The sequence below is a fragment of the Pelodiscus sinensis genome, chromosome 1 (genome assembly GCF_049634645.1).
Source record: "Pelodiscus sinensis isolate JC-2024 chromosome 1, ASM4963464v1, whole genome shotgun sequence".
NCBI lineage: Eukaryota > Metazoa > Chordata > Testudines > Trionychidae > Pelodiscus > Pelodiscus sinensis.
In genome coordinates, this window is record NC_134711.1 from 334,532,102 (window position 1) to 334,548,228 (window position 16,127).

The window sequence follows — 16,127 nt, forward strand, 5'->3', positions numbered from 1 at the left end:
AGTTTATAACTTTTCCTTTTTCACTTCATTCTAGTCATGATTTGCAGACGTCCATTGTATGCCCCCTCAGTCTCCTTGTGAGTTCCCTTGCTCGTGTTTTATAATTATGTACCTGATCTACTTCCTTTATCAATAGATTCATAGGCTATGTCTACATTGGACATTGTTGCACAAGAAGATATGCAAATGAAGTTGCAGCGATGAATATCACCATACCTCATTTGCTTACCGAATGAGCTGCCATTTTTCCACAAGGGGGTTTTGAACAAAAAGGAGCAGTCTACACTGCTCCTTTCTGTGCAGAAAACCCCTCTTGTGCAAGAGTCGTTCTGCCACCTACTTTCAAGAAGAAAGGTTCCTGTGCAAGAGGGATTTTTGTGCAAAAAGGAACAGTGTAGAGTGCTCACTTTTGCGCAAAACCCCTTTGCGCAAAATGGCGGCTCATTAGGTATGCAAATGAGGTGCGGCAATATTCATTGCCACACCTCATTTTCATATCTTCTTGCGCAAGAATGCGCAATGTAGATGTAGCCATAGCGTTTAAGGTCAGAGCGACATTAAGAAGATCCTCCAATGTGATGGCCTATGTAACTCAGGTGACTAAATTTCACCCAGTTTCCTCTCTATTTTCAATTCAATTTTTCTGCCTAAGTTTTCCTCTCAAACCGTTTTGCTGATGGTTTGAAACAGCTGGGAGGAATTAGCCCTTTGGAGCAATGAGTCACTAGAGATAGTACGAAGTGGCAACTCTTCTTGCTTTCTCCATTTGAATGTAATGTAATGAGTTCTACTTTCTATTTTCTTCTCCTCTATCTGCCCCAGACATATGACAACACCCCTGATCTCAAAGCCAGACTCAGAATTCCCTTTTACCTGCTATTTCCTTTATACAGACTGGGTAAGCAAAATTGAGCACATATCTAGAGCTGATATTTTCCATCCTTTGTTTTGGCCAGTGCCATGAACGAGCTGCTGTTTCCATGGAATTGCTATTAGTTATGACCAGGTCTTTTCCCTGGGGTGAATCTCCTCCCAATGCCTATTAAGGTTTCACACACCATAATGTACAGACATTATTGATGCATGGAGCAACATCAAACATGAAATTAATAGGCTCTGTTATTCATAATTCATATCTCTGTATAGTAAAAGTGCCATTTTCCAGAGTGTGAAGAAAGCACAATTTCCTTCATCCATGAAAACAGCGTCCTGTACTGTATGTGGTATTTCATATTCACGTTGTATCTCCATTCAGGCAATTTCACTGTAACCATCGCCCTTGAACCTGTGCTTGTACAGAAAGTCTGCAGAGCATCTGCTTCAAGTAGGAGGCAACGTTCTGCCTCAGAGTTGAATTGCCTCTCCTCCACTGCATGATGGATACCAATACAACTGCCTTCACCAGCCACTCCACCTTCATTTTACTGGGCATTCCTGGCCTGGAGGCGGCCTATGTCTGGATTGCCATCCCCTTCTGCATCATGTACATCATAGCCATCTTGGGGAACTTTGCCATCTTATTTATTGTGAAGAAGGAACCGAGTCTCCATGAGCCTGTATACTATTTCCTCTGCATGCTGGCCGTCACCGACCTGGTCCTGTCCACAACCACCCTGCCCAAAATGCTGAGCATCTTCTGGTTCAATTCCAGGGAGATCAGTTTCAATGCCTGCCTCACCCAGATGTTTTTCGTTCACTGCTTCTCAGACATGGAGTCTGGGATCTTTGTGGCCATGGCATTGGATCGCTACGTGGCCATCTGCCATCCCCTGAGACACTCCACCATCCTCACAAATTCTGTGGTGGTGAAGATTGGTCTGGTCATTCTGTTGCGTGGCAGCATTCTCATCCTGCCCTGTCCCTTGCTGGCAAGGCAGTGGCCATATTGTAAAAGCAATATCATCGCCCACACTCAGTGTGAGAACATAGGTGTGGTGAGGTTGGCCTGTGCTGACACCCGTGTCAGTAGTTACTACGGCCTCTTTGTACTATCTTGTAGGCTTGGTGTGGATGTGTCTTTTATCACCCTGTCCTATATCCAGATCCTCAGGGCCATCTTCAACCTCCCCACAAAGCACGCCCGTATCAAAACCTTTGGGACCTGTACCTCACACATCTGTGTCATATCAGCCTTTTACATCCCAACTCTATTTTCCTCATTGTCATCCCGTTTTGGCCAAAATTTGCCCCGTTATATGTACGTTTTCATTGCTGACATATACCTGCTCTTTCCTCCTATGCTGAACCCCGTCATCTACGGTGTGAGGACCAAACAGATTCGGGACAGGCTGCTCTGGCTTTTTACTGCTAAAGGGACTAAAGCGTTTTCCTCAGGTGGTGGCCCTCAGTCCGAGCTCCGTGGAGGGCTGGCTGGTGACATGGTACTCGTCCCTGAATCACTGACTGGCCAATCAGAGAAAGATTAAATTCTTTGCTGACTTTACTGTGTTTTCTCAGCGTGACTTACTGGGGAATCTATCTACGTACAATGTATAGGTTTGCCAACTTGCTATTGTATTTGTAATTGTAACTGGAAACCGAAGGCCCTTGCCCCACCTTTTTCCTCAGAGTCCTGCTCCACGTCCCCTGTTGATCCTCCAGCCTCCTCTATGTCTTGTCCTTATGTGCCCCACAATGGTTACTTGCTCCTCTTATGTTCCCCATGACTGCTTGGATCATGTCTATGATGGGTCCCCCAGGGTGCCACCTGGAACTGAGGTACAGCTGGGCCCCATGTCTCGCCCAAATGGGCTGCCCCTTGCACAAGGACGTGGCAAGCTGCAACACCGTCCAAGCTGGTCTCACACAAACATTCCTAGCTAAGGAGCTCACCCAGCTATTCTCTGGAACGCTGTGGGAAGCCACTTAGAAAAGCACAGTAGAGAGTCTACAGCCAGAATACTCCCTGCTCCCCAGCAGAGGTCTCCACCAACTCACTGTCCTCTCCTGGTGAAACTGTGCGAATCTGTGCACCAGCTCTTGTTCCTGTGCTGAGACTTTCCCTCTGCACCTGGTTTTCTCAGCATGACTCACGGGGGAAAGGCCTTCGAGAAGCCATGCACAGATGCCATCCACCAGGCCCATCAGTTGGGGATGAGCATCTGGGAGGCTTCTCTCAAGGACCCCAGTAACTCTCCCCAGGGTCTCCCAATGGGCCTGTGCCTTGCTCCACTATCCCTTTCCCACCACGGCCCCTCCCTTCACCCCTTTCCTGTAGTCAGTAAACACACCTGGTTTGATTTCAACAAAAAGTACCCTGTATTTTTCTTTCAATAAAAAAATAACTGGGGAGGAAGGGGGTTGAGAACCTGGAGGGGGATGGATGAGGGATACTCAGGGCTGGGAATCGCATAGGGCAGCTCAAAGTGCCACCTCAGGTGTGGGGACCTTCGTGAACTTGGGGTTGGGTGGGTCCTGGGACCACAGGAGTGTGAGCTGCAGTGGGGTCAGGGCGGGCACTGGGAGAGGGCATAGGCATGACTTGGGAGCAGGGGGATGGGGAACGGGCATCCCTTGGGGAAGGTCATAGACATCACTTGGAGGGCAGTGAGAGGGGGAATGTGCACAGCAGGGGGGCAGGAGTGTGGGAAGCAGGAACAGGGACAGCAGCCGGGTGTGCTGTGATTGTGTGCATCACGGCACACAGGTTATCGCAGTGCTGCACGAGCTGGGACCATGTGCAGGTCTGCCGCGCTGCATCCTTCCGGACCTTCTGTGCCAGAGTCTGCTGCATGTCGTACAGGTCGCCCACGTGCTGCCTCATCAGGTTTCCCTGCACTCTGAGGTGCTTTCAGCAGCGGCTGGTGGTGGGAGGGCGTCCTGCCCCCCCCCCCAGGGTCAGACATGTGTGTTAGCATGTGAGCAGGATCCCAGGAGTGCTCAGGGGCTGCCTGCTGAGGCTGCGTGGTGCACCATGATGCTGCACGTGGTTCCATGTGCACGGTCTGCAGCATGATGTCAACCAAAGCAGACTGAGCAACAATCGCACCCCTCCCCCTCTGCGCCTGCCTCCCCCACCCTGTGTGTGAAAAACTGAGAGACCTCACCTGATTTTCCCCCCTCACAGCGTCACATAATGCCTGAGAGATGTCCAGGGACAGCATGACTGTGGGTGCCGTGTTGTCCTCCTCTTTCTCCTGCCCCAGCAGTCGCTCGTCCGCCTCCTCCACGACCTCCGGCCGGGTGACAACAAACATGTCAAGGTCGGAGTCAACCATCACGGGTGGGGAAAGGGCTTCCCCACTGCCCAGGATCTCGTGCTCTTCATAGTACGGGCAGAAGTGGTGTCCTGCCCTGAAGCTCAAGCTGTGCTCTCTGGCCCTGGCATAGCCCTGGCAGAGCCCCTTAACTTTACTCTGAACCTCTTCTAAGGACCAGGGTGGGTGTCCTTGCTCTGCCAGGGCCTTGGACATGGGCCCATATATGTTGGCATTGCGGTGTCTGGAGCAGAGGTCCTGTAGGGTCTCCTCCTCCCCCCACAGCTCGAGGATGGACAGGATCTCCGCTCCAGACTACGAGGGTGCCTGCCACTTGGTACCCATTGGTGGGTCCTGGGAGCCCTGGTCATGCTCCCTGTGAGGGCCAGAGGTATCTCAGGGGGGTGGTAGCTCGCCCATTGCTCACAGTGTGGGTAGAAGAAAGAGTCACGTGGTCAGGTGCTGCTCCAGGGCCAGCTACCTTCCACCAGGCTTGTCCAGGGTGCCTGCAACTTTAAGAGGTGTCAGGAGACAGGAACTATAGAGCTATAATTACTTTGGACAGAGTGGCCACAATAACACAGCCCACTTGTGTTATCTCCTGGAGACCCAGAGGTATCCCAGAAAAACTCTGCCACATCCAGGGAACGTGTCTGCTTTTCCGACATTTTTTGCAGCAGAGCAGGCATGCTCTTTCAGAAGCCGTATCTTCCTCGTGCCACGAGGAAGAAGGACTCTTCTGAAAGAGGTTTTTCCAAAATTTGGACCACTGTAGACGGGCCAAATTTCAGAAAAGCCTCTTCCGACAAAACTATCAGGAAAAGCTACACAAATTGTGGAGCGCAATGTGTGTACCTTTTTCCGATAAAAAGCAGCAGTCTAGACATAGCCTTAGTGACAGCCCCGTGTGCCTGCAGGAAGTGTTAGTGTCTGTCCTTAGTTGCCTTTCTCCAGATCTATCCTTTTTCATCCTGGGCATTTACAACATATCAGACCCTAAGGAGATATAGAATGTATCCCTCCTTTTCTGCCTAGTCAACTATGATTTTTAACTACACACAAATGCACGCAGCAGCTAATTCCTCCCTGACTCAGCCCAGAGCCCAGGAGTTCTCCTCTCCCTTTGGGAAGGGCCTTAATTGCTGTTTACTCTTAAAACTGGATAAATAGCGCACAGGCCCAGACAGGCTGGTCTCCAAACTTTTTTGATCCAGATGCTCACTTATCCCCTACTGGCTGAGAGAACCCCTCTGGGATTGACCAGAGCTATATTACTAACAGTGCACAGCCCTGTGCTGGCTCTCGGCGCAGGACACTATTACAGACGCCGGGATGAGAGAGGTGCAGGACGCGGCTGCCTAAGGGGGGTTCCCAGGGAAGACACGTCCCTCTCAGAGCCACAGGTACCATCTCCAGCTAAGGAGCTCCCCTGCTCGACAAACCCAGGGCATCAAAGGACAGAGAGTAAGTCTGGGACACTTTCCGCTCTGCACAGCCTGTAAATATCCCCTTGCCACAGGGAGGAGTTTGCTCCCATATCAGTAGGCAAAAGGTGACACTTCCTGGGCATCCCTTCCCATTACCTACAGCCGCAAGCCATTTCAATGGTACAGGGCAACATTCAGGTCGAATAGAATCATAGAATCCTAGGACTGGCAGAGACCTCAGGAGTCATTGAGTCCAGCCTCAATTCAATCATCCCAGCCAGGGCTTTGTCAAGCTTGTACTCAAACACCTCAAGGGATGGAGATTCCACCCCCTCCCTAGGTATCCCATCCCAGTGCTTCACACCCTCCCAGAGAAATAGTTTTTCCTAATATCCAACCTGGACCTTCCCACTGCAAATTGAGACCATTGGATCCCCTCTTCAGGTAGTTGCAGGTTGGTATCAAATTCTCCCTCGTTCTTCTCTTCTGCAGACTAAGCAAGCCCAAATACTTTAGATGCTCCTCGTAAGTCATGTGTTCCAGCCCACTAATAATTAGCCAGTCAGTCCCCAGCCTGCAACAATGCTTGGGATTCTTCTGTCCTTTGTGCAGGACTCTGCACTTGCCCTTCTTCAAACTTCATCAGATTTCTTTTGGCCAATCCTCCCATTTGTCTAGGTCACTCGGCCTCCTATCCCTGCCCTCCAGCACATCTACCTCTCCCCCTAGCTTAGTGTCAACTGACAACTCTGTGAGGGTGCAATCCATCCCTCATCCAGGTAATTAATAAAAAGGTGGAACAAAACTGGCCTTCAGACACTCTTCTTAATAACAATAGCCAACCAGACATCGAGCCGTTGATCACTGCTCATTAAGCCTGAATGATCTTACCGGCTTTCTCTCCATGGCTTTTAGTTTCCCCACTATGGAAAATTTCCTGTGGATGATATTGACTAAAGACCTGAAAAGCCAGTCATGTGTTAATACACATATGCTGACATCCCCTCCTCTTGAATCTCAGGCTCTGGCTCTTAACAGGTGGACTCATCACTTGCCTCGTATCTCCTGGAAAGTGTGGATGTAGAAGGGCTTCTCCTGGGAACAGCATAGTGATACATAACTTCTCCAACTTGGAAAACTTGCAAGGAATTGGACTAGAGCTGTTCTCCTTGAAGGAGTCGGACATTGTTTAACTAAAGGTGGTGTCATCAGCACACTTACAATTACAGATTCCTTTGTGAATCCCATTCACTAAGCTCTTCACTCCAATCATGTCTGTGTTATAGAGTTCCACAGTCCAGATATGGATTACCAGTGTTAATATGTTCAATGGAATTGCATGTTCCCTTGCTCATGTGTTATGAGACACAGTAAATATAAATGCCTTATATACATTTGTTATTCACAGTTTCACTGAGCGAAAGGTGAGAAGCAGCCATAAAATCCTCCAGTGTGATCTGTTGGATAACACAGGCCATTAAATTTCACCCCATTACCGCTATATTGAGGCTCACGATTTGCATGACACTCAGGCCTGATTCACACCAGGGTTTTACACTGTAGAATCAAGAAGACACAAAAAGAGAAGGATTTATTTGATACGACCAGTTTTACAGAAACCATATTGTTGATGGGCATTAATGATATTTCTAAACTTTTGAAAAAAAAGTTGCATGCAACGTTTCCATTGTTTCCTAAACTTGTCAAATAATTTTATTTTTCAATAATTACATTTAACAGGAACATGTCCCGAATGTGCCTCCTCTTTGACGGTGAGAGATCTGTGCTGCTTGCTGTCTGATAGGCTATTTCTGGTTCTACTGTATATGCTTTTGAGTACATTCTAAGTGCTTCATTCCAAAAGCAAAGCAAAACAGTTTTTTCAAAATACTTAATTTTCCTCCAGGGTTTACAAGTTTCCTTTCAACTTCTGGTAATTGGCCACAATATTTTTCCAAGATATACCTAATACCCTCTTTTTGGATCCTTAGCCCTACCCTATCAAGGTTTTCCCTGATATCTGTCGCACCACTTTTCAAAATTTCTAATTTCTATTGCTTTGTATCAATTGTTCTTTTCACCAGTGTGTTATATGATGCATTTTTCCCTTAATTGCTGCCTTCACTCACCACTGAACAGAATTTTTAGCCAAATTGCCAACTTTATTGACCATGGAATCATACTTTTTAGGAAATCCCAATTTTTCTGCCTAACTTTTCCTACCAAGGAGTTTTTGCTGACGCTTTGACACAGCTTTGGGGAATAAGTCCTTTGGACCAATTAGTCAAGAGAGATGGTATTGATTGGCAACTCTTCCCGGTTTCTCCACTTGCATGTAATGTACCGAGTTCCATGTTGTACTATAGTTTCCTGTATCTGACCCAGATGTCTCAGTCTGGCTGCAAATGACAGCTCTCCGGTTCTGAAAGCTAGTGTCAGAATTCCTGTTCTACCTGCTTTTTGCTTTACAAAGACTGAGTAAGAAAAAATTGAACATATATCCAAAGCAGCTATTTTTCCAACCCTTTCCTAAGGCATCTGAACATGGTGTTTGTTTTGGCCAGTGCTGTGAATTAGCTGGTTGCTATCAGTTATGGCCGGGTCTTTTCCCTGGGGTATATTTCCTTAATCTGTCTATTAAGGTTTGCACACCATAATGTATAGAAATTTTGGATGCATGGAGAACCTTCAAAAATGGAATTATGATGGTTTCTAGTTCCTAATTCATGGCTCTGGATAAGGAAAGTGCCATTTCTCAGAGTGTGAAGAAAGTACAAACTCCTTCACCCATGAGAACAGACTCCTTTAATGTACATGGTGTCTCATATTCACATTGTGTCTCCATCCAGGTATTTGCACTGTGGCCATCACCCTAGACCCTGGGCACATCCAGAAACTCCACGGAGCATCGGGTTCAAGTCAGAGACAACGTTCTGCCTCAGAGCTGAATCGCTTCTTCCCCGCTCCATGTCAGACTCCAACACAACTGCCTTCACCAACCCCTCCACCTTCATCTTACTGGGCATTCCTGGCCTGGAGGCGGCCCATGTCTGGATCTCCATCCCCTTCTTCAGCATGTATGTCATAGCTATCTTGGGGAACTTTGCCATCCTATTTATTGTGAAGAGGGAGTCCAGTCTCCATGAGCCCATGTACTATTTCCTCTGCATGCTGGCCACCACCGACCTGGTGCTATCCACAACCACCCTGCCCAAAATTCTGGCAATCTTCTGGTTCAATTCCAGGGAGATTTATTTCAGTGCCTGCCTCACTCAGATGTTTTTCGTTCACTGCTTCACAGAAATAGAGTCTGGGATCTTTGCGGCCATGGCGTTGGATCGCTACGTGGCCATCTGCCATCCCCTGAGACATTCCACCATCCTGACTAACTCTCTGGTGATGAAGATTGGCCTGCTCATTGTGTTGCGCAGCAGCATTCTCGCACTGCCCTATCCCGTCCTAGCGAGGCAGTGGCCATATTGCAGAACCAACATTATCGCCCACACTCAATGTGAGAACTTGGGTGTGGTGAGGCTGGCCTGTGGCGATACCCGCATGAGCAGTTACTATGGCCTCTTTGTGCTATCCTGTAGATTTGGCCTTGATATGTCTTTTATCACCTTGTCCTATATCCAGATCCTTAGGGCCATCTTCGGCCTCCCCACAAAGGACGCCCGGGTAAAGACCTTTGGGACCTGCAGCTCACATATCTGTGTCATATTAACCTTTTACATCCCAATTCTGTTTGCCTCACTCTCTGTCCGTTTGGGCAACAATTTGCCCCGTTATTTCAACGTTTTCATTGCTGACATTTCATTACCTCTTAGTTCCACCCATGCTGAACCCCATCATCTATGGGGTGAGGACAAAACAGATCCGGGAAAAGCTGCTCCGATTTTTTTTTCTAGGGCAACTAAAGTTTTCTCCTCAGCTTGTGGCTCTCAAGCATTGCTCTGTGGGAGTTCTGGCTGGTGACATGGAACAATTGACTGGCCAATCAAAGAAAGTTTAAATTCTTTGTTGACTTTACTATGTTTTCTCACCATGAGATACTGGGAAATCCATCTATGTACAACTCATAGGGCTGTCACCTTTCTAATTGTATTTCTAATTGTAACTGGACATGCAAGGCTCTGGTCTTGCCCCACCTTTTTCCTTAGAGTCCTGCTCCACATGTTCCCTCGAACATCCAACCACTTCTTTGTCTTGTCCTTCAGTGCCTGCCCCACACTGGCGGCTTGCTCTTCTTCTCCTCCCCACACCACTTGGATCATCTCTGTGATGTGTCTTAGGATTTAGATTGATGGTCACAGTGTAATTGCCTGGACTGAGACACAATGGCTACGTCTAGACTGGCATGATTTTCCGCAAATGCTTTTAACGGAAAAGTTTTCTGTTAAAAGCATTTGCAAAAAAGAGCGTCTAGATTGGCATGGGCGCTTTTCCACAAAATCACTTTTTGCGGAAAAGCGTCTGTGCCAATCTAGACGTGCTTTTGCACAAAAAAGCCCCGATCGCCATTTTCGCGATCGGGGCTTTTTTGCGCAAAACAAACCTCAGCTGTCTACACTGGCCCTTTTGCACAAAAGCTTTGCGCAAAAGGGACTTTTGCCCAAACGGGAGCAGCATAGTATTTCTGCAAGAAGCACTGATTTCAGACAGTAGGAAGTCAGTGTTCTTGCTGAAATTCAAGCGGCCAGTATAGACAGATGGCAAGTTTTTCCGCAAAGGCAGCTGCTTTTGCAGAAAAACTTGCCAGTCTAGACACAGCCATAATGTGAATATAAGATACCACATACACTACTGGATGCTGTTCTTATGGAAGAAGGAGAAGGTACAGTTTTATTATTCAGAGCCATGAATTATGAACAACTGATCCCACAAATTCCATGTTTGATGGTGCTTCATGCATCAATACATTGCATACATTATGGTGGATGAAACTTTAGCAGACGTATTAATGAAATATATCTTGGAGAAAAGTCCTGGTCATAACTGATAGTGAATCCTTGGAAACAACAGCTCATTCATGGCACTGGACAAAACAATGATCATTTTTGGATGCCTAAGGAAAGGGTTGGAAAAATAGCTGCTCTGGATATGTGCTCCCTTTTACTCACTCTGGGTATGTCTACACTACCACCCTAGTTTGAACTAGGGTGGTAGTGTAAACATACCCTCTGTCTCTGTTGTGGAAATAGCAGGTAAAAAGGGAATTCTGAAGCAGGTTTTTACAACAGGTGAGCTGCCATATGCAGTCAGACTAAGAATTCTGAGGCAGATAGAGGAGAGGAGAGTTAAAAATAAAAGTTTTACATTGTATTCAAATAGAATCCCCGAGAAGCGTTCCCACTCGGTAAAAATATTCACAATATTGTTTTGGCCTGCATTGGAGAAGAAGGACTTACAATGTGGTGAACCATGCCCCAGTCTATTAGCTGTCAGAGAAAGGTGTTAAACAGCATCTACAGTAGAACCTCAGAGTTATGAACACCAACGTTATCCACTGACCAATCAAGCACACATCTCATTCAGAACCACAAGTAGACAAATAGACAGAAGCAGCAGAAGCAGCCTCTCCCTTCAGGCTATGTCTAGACTACAGAGTTTTGTCGGAAAAATGACCATTTTTCCCCCAAAAACTTGAGTGATGTCCAGACTGCAAGCATGTTCTTTCAACAGTAAATCAAAAGAAGAGAGGGCTTTCTGCACAATTGGTAATCCTCATTCTATGAGGAAGAAGCGTTTTTGAGAAAGAACTTTTTCGCAAAAAGGTGTGTATAGACAGGGAAGAGGGAGTTTTTTCGGAAGAAGAGGGAAAAGGTAAAAGCACAGGTGCCCTGTTGGCCATTCTGTCCATAGCAATTACTGCCTACATGCGAGATACCATCCAGGCAGTCTGGACGCTATCTTTCAAAAAAGCGTATCACTTTTTCGATGCGCTTTTGCAGTGTGAACGCTCTCTTGCATAAGAAGTTTTTTCGGCAGATCTCTTCCAAAAAAAGCTTGTTGCGCAAGAAGCTTGTAGTCCAGACATAGCTTCAGAAAGGAGGAAAATATAAAACAGGTCTCCATTAAACCTAAATTATTCAAAAATAATGGAAAGCTCAAATTAAAAATGTCTGACAAGTTTAGGAAACAATGGATAAGCTGGTATGGGATTTTTTTTTAAATCTAGGAGTATCATCAATGTTAGTCAACACTATGCTTTCTGGAAAATTATTCACATTGGCTTCTGATTTTCTGGCTCTATGATTCTACATTGTAAAATCCTGGTGTGAACCAGGCCTGAGTGACATGCAAGTGACATGGGGCTTGATATAGGAGTAACTGGATGACATTTAACGGCCTGGACGATGTTACAGTCTCTTCTGAGCTGAAAGTCTCTCAATCTAGTGATAAAGGAAGTAGATAAGACATTCATTTTTACTGTGTCTCATCACACATGAGCAAGGGAACACACAATTCCATGGGACATTTGAACGACTAACACTGATAAAAGAAAATTGATTCCATAAATCATATTTCACTTGTCAAACTTCTTTTCGCAATCTATGGATTGAATACATGGACTGTCAGGTGGATACAAAGCTGGCTAGATCTTCAGGTGCAATAGGTAATGTTCAACAGCTCAATATCTTGCTGGCAGTTGGTATCAAGTGGAGGGCCCCAAAATTCAGTTCTGGGGCCAGTTTTGTTCAACATCTGTATTAGTGACCTGGATGAAGAGCTAGTCTACAGATGACACAACCCTAGTGGGAGAGCTAGATATGCTGGAGAGTAGGAATAGGATCCATACTGACCTAGACAAACTGGAGGATTCAGCCAAAAGAAAGCTGATGAGTTTCAACAGGGCCAAGTGCAGAGTCCTGTACTTAGGATGGAAGAATCACGAGAACTGGAAGGGAACTCGAGAGTCATTAAGTCCAGTCTCCTGCCCTCAGAGCAGAACCATCCACCATCTAGATCATCCCTGACACGTCTGTCCAACCTGCTCTTAATTATCTCCATGAATGGAGATTTCACAATCTCCCGAGGCAGTTTATTCCAGTGTTTAATGACTCTGCCAGTTAGGAAGCTTTTCCTGATGTCCAGATTAAATGTTCCTTTCTGCAATTTAAGCTATAATGTAAGGCCATTCCTTCTTGTCCTATCATCCGAGGATACAGAGAACAATTTTTCCCCTCCTCCTTGTAACAAACTTTTTGATATTTGAGAGACGCTATCATGTCCCTTCCAGTCTTATCTGTTCCAAACAAAGCAAGCCCAATTCCTTGAGTCTTCCCTCATAGCTCATGTTTTCTAGGCCATTAATCATTTTTGTGGAGTACTTTGTGTTTGTCCTTCCTAAACTTCATCCTATTGACCTCAGATCATTTCTCTAGATCATTTTGATCCTAGCTTCCAAAGCACTTGCAACCCCATTCAGTTTGGTATCATCTGCAAACTTAGTAAGCATCCTCTCTATGATAGTATCTAAATAGTTGATGAAGATATCAAAGAGAACTGGTCCAAAAACAAACCCCTGTGCAACCCCTCTTCTTATGCCCTTCCAGAGTGACTGTGAACCATTAATAACTACTCTCTGAGAATGGCTTCTCAGCCAGTTATGTACCTACATTATAGTAGCCCCATAGAAGTTGTTGTATTTCCCTAGCTTATTAATAAGAAGGTCATGCAAAACCACATCTAAATCTTTACTAAAGTCTAGGGCTGTGTCTAGACTGGCAAGATTTTGTGGAAATACTTTTAACGGAAAAGTTTTTCCGTGAAAAATATTTCCACAAAAGAGTGTCTACATTGGCAAGTGCCTTTGAGCAAAAAATTTGCTTTTGCACAAAAGCATCTGTGCCCACTATAGATGAGGTTTTGCGCAAGAAAGCTCCGGCAGCCATTTTCGCCATCGGGGCTTTCTTACGCAAAAAATTCCTGTCCCTGTCTACACTGGCCCTCTTGTGCAAGAACACTTGCACAAGAGGGCTTTTTCCCGAGCGGGAGCATCAGAATTCTTGCACAAGAACACTGACAATCTTACATTAGATCGTCAGTGTTCTTGCGCAAATTTTCACGGCCAGTTTAGACTGCTGGCAAGATTTTGCGTAAAAGCAGACCCTTTTGTGCAAAATCTTGCCAGTCTAGACGCACCCTAGTTGTATCACATCCACCACTTCCCCGTTATCCATAAAGGTTGATATTCTATCAAAGAAAGCTATCCGATTGGCTTGACATGATTTGTTCTTTACAAATCCATGCTGACTGTTACTTATCACCTTATTATCTTCCAGATGTTTGCTGATGAATCCCTTAATTATTTGCTCCATTATCTTCCCTGATAGAGAATTTAAGCTGACTAGTCTGTTGTTCTTATATCCCTTTTTATAGATGGGTGCTATCTTTGCCCTTTTCCACTCTTTTGAATTCTTTGCCAACTTCCATAACTTTTCGAAGATTATACCTAAAGGCCCAGTTTCCCCATCTGTCAATTCCTTGGTATTCTAGGATGTCTGTAATTAGGCCCTGGTGACTGGAAGACATCTTAGTTTTTTAAGTTTTTCATTGTTTTTAAATGTTTCTAGTTTCAGAGTAACTCAGCTACCCCTGTGAAGCAGTGTGATGGTAGTTACTGGTGAGAATTATTAGTCTCTGACTCCTTAGTGATAGCCCCGTGTGCCTGCAGGAAGTGTTAGTGTCTGTCCTTAGTCACCTTTCTCCTGGTCGATCTCTTTACATCCTGGGTATTTACTGTGTATCAGACTCTAAGGAGACATGGACATTCTCCCTCCTTTTTTCCTATTCAACTATAATTTTTAAATACACACAAATGCACAGAGGAGCCAATTCTTCCCTGACTCAGCCCAGAGCCCAGGGGTTCTCATCCCCCAATGGGAAGGGCCCTTAATTGCTGTTTACTCTTGAAGCTGGATAAATTGCACAGAGGCCCAGACATGTTGTATGCAGTCCTGTTTTTTTTGTTTGTTTGTTTTGTTTTTGCATGCAGATGCTCATTATCCCCTAGGGGCTGAGTGAACCCACTGGGATTGCCCAGAGCTATATTACTAACAGTGCACACCCCTGTACCACCTCTCGGCATCGGACACTGCTGCAGATGCTGGAGTGAAGGAGGCATGAGACACGGCTACTTGAGGGGGGCTTCCAGGGAAGATACTCACCTGCTCGATTAACCCAAGGCATTCCAGGATAGAGAGTAAGTCTGGGATTCTTTCTGCTCTGCACAGACCATAAATATCCCCTTGCCACAGGGATGAGATTGCTCCGTATCAGTAGGCAAAATGTGCCTCTTTCCTGGGTCTTCCCATTCCATATGATTATTGAGAGCTGCAATGTGTCTGCATTTTAGTAGCACAGGGCATCATTCAGGTGGTTTAGAATCCTAGAATCCCTGGGCTGGACGAGACCTCAGGAGTCATCGAGTCCAGCCCCCTGCCCAAAGCAGAACCAATCCCAACTCAATCATCCCAGCCAGGCCTTTGTCAAGCTGGGACTTCAACACATCTAGGGATGGAGATTCCACCCCCTCCCTAGGGAACCCAGCCCAGCGCTTCTCCACCCTCCTCGGGAAATAGTTTTTCCTAATGTCCAACCTAGACCTCCCCCACTGCAACTTGAGCCCATTGCTCCTCACTCTGCCATCTGCCACCCCTGAGAACAGCCTCTCTCCAGCTTCTTCGGAACCCCCTTTCAGGGAGTTTAAGGCTGCTCTCAAATCCCCCCTCACTCTTCTCCACTGTACACCGAATAAGCCCAAATTCCTCAGCTTCTCCTCATGGTCCATGTGCTTCGGCCCCCTAATCCTTTTGATTGCCCTCCGCTAGGTGTTCTCCAATGCATCTACAGCTTTCTGTTATGGAGGAGGGACAAATTTGAATGCAATGCTCCACTTGTGGCCTCACCAGTGCCAACTAAAGGGAATAATCACGTCCCTAGATCTGCTGGCAATGCTCCTCCTAATGCAGCCTAATATGCCATTAGCCTTCTTGGCTACAAGGGTGCCCTGTTGACTCATATCCAGCTTCCTGAAATCCCCAGGTCCTTTTCTGCTGAACTGCTACTTAGCCAGTCAGTCCCCAGACTGTAACAATGCCTGGGATTCTTCTGTCCCAGGAGCAGGATTCTGCATTTGTCCTTGTTGAACCTCATCAGATTTCTTTTGGCCCAATCCTCTAATCTGTCCTGGTCTCTCTGGACCCTACCCCTGCCCTCCAGTATATCTACCTTTTCCTGTATCTTAGTGTCATCTGCAAACTTGCTGCAGGTGCAATCCATCCCTTCATCCAGGTCTTTAATAAAGACTTTGAACAAAACGGCCCTGAGACATTCCACTTGACAGCGATTGCCAACCAGACATCTAGCTGTTAATCACTGCCCATTAAGACTGATGATTTCACCAGCTTTCTATCCATGGCCGTTAGGACCCACTACAGAAAATGTCCCCTGGATGATACTGAACAAAGTCCTGAAAAGCCAGCCGTGTGATAATACACAT

At 46.2% G+C, this 16,127-nt stretch overlaps 2 protein-coding genes across 2 annotated transcripts; both read left to right on the plus strand.

Moving 5' to 3' along the window:
* Positions 1 to 1,373: 1,373 nt before the first annotated feature.
* On the plus strand, positions 1,374 to 2,426 carry LOC102444208 (olfactory receptor 51E2-like). The gene has a single exon (XM_025182855.2). It carries the CDS (start codon positions 1,374 to 1,376, stop codon positions 2,424 to 2,426), a length of 1,053 nt encoding a protein of 350 aa, XP_025038640.2.
* Positions 2,427 to 8,590: 6,164 nt separating this feature from the next.
* Positions 8,591 to 9,635, plus strand: LOC102443968 (olfactory receptor 52E8-like). The gene is given in 2 exon segments (XM_006119582.2): positions 8,591 to 9,436; positions 9,438 to 9,635. Coding segments are annotated over 2 exon segments (1,044 nt in total).
* The last annotated feature ends 6,492 nt before the right edge of the window (positions 9,636 to 16,127 follow it).

Excerpts from the sequence above, each read along its gene's own strand:
- LOC102444208 (XM_025182855.2), top strand. The coding sequence starts at position 1,374 with ATGATGGATACCAATACAACTGCCTTCACCAGCCACTCCACCTTCATT.